The sequence below is a fragment of the Branchiostoma belcheri genome, unplaced genomic scaffold (genome assembly GCF_001625305.1).
Source record: "Branchiostoma belcheri isolate BF01 breed outbred unplaced genomic scaffold, Haploidv18h27 scaffold170, whole genome shotgun sequence".
Classification (NCBI taxonomy): domain Eukaryota; kingdom Metazoa; phylum Chordata; class Leptocardii; order Amphioxiformes; family Branchiostomatidae; genus Branchiostoma; species Branchiostoma belcheri.
Window position 1 is genome coordinate 552,979 of NW_017803158.1, and position 5,319 is coordinate 558,297.

At 48.2% G+C, this 5,319-nt stretch overlaps 1 protein-coding gene across 1 annotated transcript in view; it reads right to left on the bottom strand.

Annotated features, from left to right (window-relative positions):
* The window catches only part of LOC109466878, a 4,201-nt gene extending 1,066 nt beyond the window's left edge, over positions 1 to 3,135 (bottom strand). The window contains 2 exon segments of the mRNA XM_019764736.1: positions 1,054 to 2,165; positions 2,167 to 3,135. Of these exon segments, the coding sequence (XP_019620295.1) occupies positions 1,054 to 2,165; positions 2,167 to 3,135 (2,081 nt within the window).
* Between the last annotated feature and the right edge of the window lie 2,184 nt (positions 3,136 to 5,319).

Here is a 5,319-nt window from a genome sequence, read left to right on the forward strand (position 1 = left end):
CACAATCTATATATTGGTTTATTTCACAAATACAATAAACAGTACAATTGGTATGTTTCACATCGCAGCCGCAGGCTGAATTGCGTGCACATATTACATATTACTTATTAAAATCATGATGCCGCAACTGTTTAAAACCCTAGCTTATTTACTTTTAAAAACTAGTAAAGTATATACAATAACACTAAATGCAAGGACAATGAATTCAACCTGTAAGCACAAAAGGACTCTACGGATACCCTACTATACAGAGTTGTTCAACAGTGTGACAAAGTATGGGATGGAGCTCTTTCTATAACGGTCGGTTCTTGCTGGCAACTGGTCAATCTGTCTGTTCTGTCTGGTCACCCTGCCGCTAATGTTACCTCTATGTTCTGGCAACCAGTGACTGTACAGATCGGAGTTGTATACCTTCTTGGCGAACTTAGCACACAGAGCGACTCTTCGGTCTTCAAGTGTTTGGAGTTTCAGCACTTTCAAGGCTGACGAGTAGTTGGTAAAGTTCTTGCCCAGTAATAATCTTTGTTGCTCGACGCTGGATATTTTCGATCTTGCATCTTTGTCTTGTTGTCAAGCCAGGGTGCCATAGTGGCGCAGCGTACTCCAACACGGCGCGGACAAAACACGTATAGACAGTCAGAAGGTCTTCTATAGGCAGGTTGAATTGACGCAGTCTACATAGTAAGTATAACCTTTGATTCCCTTTCTTAGTAGTGTCCGTGATGTGGGTGTCCCAGTTCAGATCTTCTTGGAAAGAGACTCCAAGACACTTGGCTACTTTCACAACTTTCAGCTGGTGACCGTCGATGTTGAGAGCTGGTGGCGGCGGTGGGTTACGGGAGAAACAAATGTGCATGGCTTTACATTTGCCTGGGTTAAGCTTCATCTTATTTTCAACTGTCCAGCTTGAGAGCTGATCGAGATCATTCTGTATTCTGGGTGGTTGAGATACGGGTCTGGACTCTATGACGTTCAAATCATCGACGAATGACCACGACGGAGTATCGATGATCCCAGGTAGTTTGTTGACGTGGACTATGAATACAATTGGATGTGTTACGTGTTCCCTCCCCTGGGATCTCCCATGGCCAGTAGGTGTTAGGTAGTGTGACTGTGGGGAGGGACGCACGCCTTGGTGTGTTACGGGTTCCCTGACCTGGGATCTCCCATGGCCAGTAGGTGTTAGGTAGTGTGACGGTGGGGAGGGAAGCACGCCGTGATGTGTTACGTGTTCCCTCCCCTGGGATCTCCCATGGCCAGTAAGTGTTAGGTAGTGTGACGGTGGGAAGAGACACACGTCGTCGTGTGAAATGCGTTCCGTCCCCTGGGATCTCCCATGGCCAGTAGGTGTTAGGTAGTGTGACGGTAGGGAGGGATGCACGCCGTGGTGTAATACGGCTTCCTTCCCCTTGGATCTCCCATGACCCATATGTGTTAGGCTGTGTGAGAAAAGCGATATGAGCTCTTGTGACGTCTTCACCTCTGGACAGGATTGCATCTGTGACGTTGACGTACATGCTCACACCTTGGTCAGCAGGCTGAGATGCCAAAGCTGTCCTCTGCTGTCGCCGGGACCTTATACCTTCGACCTCGGCGGCGTTTCTGTAGAAGGGATTTCGCTGGCCGTTGGTCTGTCCAGTCGACCCATATGTGACCATGGATCGTCCAGACCGTCGGTTCTGTCGCCTGTTTGTGACGACATGAAGCGAGATCTCTCCAGCATCAGCATAGAAAGACATCGGTCCGCTCTCCTCGTCATCTGGGATCTCACTGTAGGTATGATGTGAGACAGGCAGAGGACGCTGTGTGGCAGTGTGGTGATCTGGGATCTCCCAGGAAGTGTGCGGGAGGGCGGGCAGGGGGCGGTGAGCAGCGGCCATGTGATCTGGGATCTGGCTGTAGGTGGGTTCAATGGACGGTAATGACCTACAGGATGTCGCGTCGTCTGGACCGCCCCCGGGAGTACACGCAGGGAGGGATGCTGACCGGACCACACCGGAGATCGCGTCATCTGGGATCTCACAGTACACGTGTGGGAGACCGGGCAAAGGCCTCTGTGCAGTCGCTACGTCATCTGGGATCACGCTGTAAATAGGTTCGATGGAGTGCAGGACAGCGGGCAATGACCTACAGGAGACTGCGTCATCCGACGCCATCTTGCCTGAACGTGCAGCTGCGGAGAGAAGCAGACCTCAGCAAGCCGGGGAAGGCAACGCCAGGCGGGATTGTCCAAATGTGTGCATCGTCGTTGTCCCTGTCATGATCCTCGGTGTTTGACCTTGCTGCGCACACCTTCCATATTAACACTGCAAGGGACGACACGACCAGAACAACCACTGTCGAGACAACAGCTGGGATGAGAACATGACCTGGTGTCTGAACCACCTCTACATCCGGTCCAGGTGTGGTATTACCCTCAAGTGTAAACAGGTCTACCGGTTCTGAAGATGTGTAGTCTTTCTCTGTAGTATCAAAGTAGTGTGTCGGACTGCTGGAGTGGTCAGTGCCCGTTCTGTATGTTGTTTCTGTTGTGTGGGTGTTACGCTGAACCAAGGGGACAGTGAAGAACACCTTTGTGTGTTCTCCTCTGGTGAGAAGAATGCAAGTGATGTTCTTTGTCTTGTCATGGGTGATGTCTGTGTGAGTAGTGAGCTGTTGGCTACTGCCAGACTCTGTAGTGGTGAGTGTGCTCGTGTCTCGTGTCTGGACAAACGACATGGCAATACCTTTAGAGACGGTACTCTCTGTGCCTGTGTGTATGGGCATGGAAACCAATCGAAAGATTGGGCTTTTCACCAGGGCCACCGTAATGCCACCGTCATATTCCCAAACCTGCCTGCACTGCTCAAGCGTTTTGGTGTCCAGTGTGTCTGCCAGAGAGCCGTTAGAAGCCAGGACAACTACAGGGGGCTGGATGGAGATCGTGCTCAGAGAGCTATCCAAATCACCACATGATCTGAAAGGGTTAAGCGCTCCAATATCGGTGTTACCAGTCACGTTGTCGGACGAAACAAACATCCACCCGAGCGAGAGTTCGTGAGCATTTTGCCTGACACAGAAGAGGAACTTAGGTACCTCAACGACCATTGTAACTAACCCTCTCGTCACACTGGCTACCCGATGTAGACTCCACATCATTTTGTGTGCCGTTCCATCATGGACAGACGACAACATACCACTGCTGACATCTAGCCCTGATAGCAAGACTGTCCCCACAACACCTCTCCATCCAAACATGACAGATCATTATCCCTCAGGTCTAACCGGATGAGCTTTAGCTGTTGGAATGACGCCGGAGAAATGCTTTTGATTGCATTCGACCTCAGATGCAGGGACACCATACTTTTCAGTCCAAAGAACCAGGAAGGATGTACAACCTTTAACAGGTTGTTCTCCAGATCCAACAGATGTAGTCGAGTCAGGCGCCCGAAGCTTCCTGGCTCTATCTGCCTGATGTTATTGTTGGACAAAATCAGCACAAAGAGGCTCCTCAAGCCAGTGAACCAAGTCTGCTTGACATGGGTCAACCTGTTAGAATTTAGGGACAATTTCCTCATACGAAGAAACCCAGCAAAGGTGTTGTTCTTCACATCAGCGATCTTTGCATCTATCAAAGCCAAAGTGATGACCTTCTCCTGCTCGAGCGGTGCCGGTTTCATGGCCGACAGGACATGGAATGGGTATCCTCTTATTGCCACACCATTTACCCCAGCAAGAGATGAGAAAGGTCTTGCAGGGGTAACACTCCCATTCAGGACTTCACACACGACACATGCATTTGTACCAGAAGTGTGCAAAACCAATTGCGTGTACGAAGAAGGCACACACTCCTGCCATTCAGCAGTGTTACACTGAGGAAATCGTGGGCCACTTGAGGCGGCACAGTCAGCTTCCAGTAAGAGAAGCAAGAAGAATATGGCTGCGTTTCCCTTCGCATTTACATGCCGTTTACCTGTAGCCAAACCTTTCATTTGAGAAACGATTTGTCACTCACCTTACCGCAGATCTGTAAGCATCAATGACAGGCTTCCTTCCTCCTTTCAATAAGCTCCGGCAACTAACATGTTTGGCACTGCCGGCCGCAGCCGGCGGCAGTGGCGTCTGAACGTACACTGCATTTATTTACCAGACGAATGACTTATAGTGTTTATGTTTATGCACGCCGCGATTGACATAATTACTACCTTCGCCAGAAATCATGTTTATTTTGTTTGGCTACGGTTGAGTGACGTGTAGGCGGCACGACTCTTGAAGCCATGGATGGATTTTCATTATTATTGTTAGTTATCGTTTTGGAGGCTAAGTCTACATGTACGTTCATGAATGGGCCTTATGGTACGTTATTGCAGTGATCCCTTTGCGTTTGTTGGTTTTTGAACTCGAAACGCTGTGGATGGATCAAGATAATATTTAGTGGGTGGGAAAGGAATGTCAAGTTCGAGAATGGGCCTTGTGATCCTGCGTTACCATAGTGGTATTTGTTGGTGAACAAGATAACTCCAGATGCTGTGGATGAATCATGATAGAATTTAGTAGTTTTGTAGGGTTAGGGAAACGGAGGGTCAAATTTGATTGAGGGCCTCTTAGCGGTTATGTACGGTACTACAAGGGCTTCAAAGTTTTTCAGTTCAGCTTCTGGAGAAGTGTGATGGTCTGGATTTTGATTGGTGGATAGGTTTTGGCGCGTAGTTGTATACGTAGGTGCATAGGGGTAGGTGAAAGATCGGGGGTCCCCTAAAGGCACAGGCTTCATACAAAAGGCCCGATGCACAATACAAACAAGTATTTGTAACTGTGACTCTGTGAGAAGTCAACTGTGGTGGTCAGACACTGTCTGTTCTCACAACACTGTCTGCTGTAGCAGAGAGCTGATTGAACGGGCTGTTGTGCAATTTTCCTTTCAGTTCGATAATTCTTTTTTTTTGTGCAAGTATTTCCTTTTTTACTACAATAACTACTTCTAGTAAATGAATGAGATAGAGGGTGGCTATCTCATTAATTCACTAGAATAAAAACAAGAAATCCTTTTAGTATATTAATGAGATACATGTAGAGGGTGGCTATCTCATTAATTCACTAGACTTTTTTACTACAATAAGTTCTACTTAGGATAGCGACCTTCTCTCTCAATAATTTACTAGAGAAGGATATTTTTTCTACTCTACAGTTATGTACGACCACACGGCCTTAGACTGTCCGCACAGGCCGGGAATGACGCTCCGGTGAAGCGACGAGCAGCCTCAACGGGAAGAGACGTCCTACCTGGTTGAAGGGATCTTCTATCTACTATCTTATAGGTGGTAATAAAACATGAGCTAC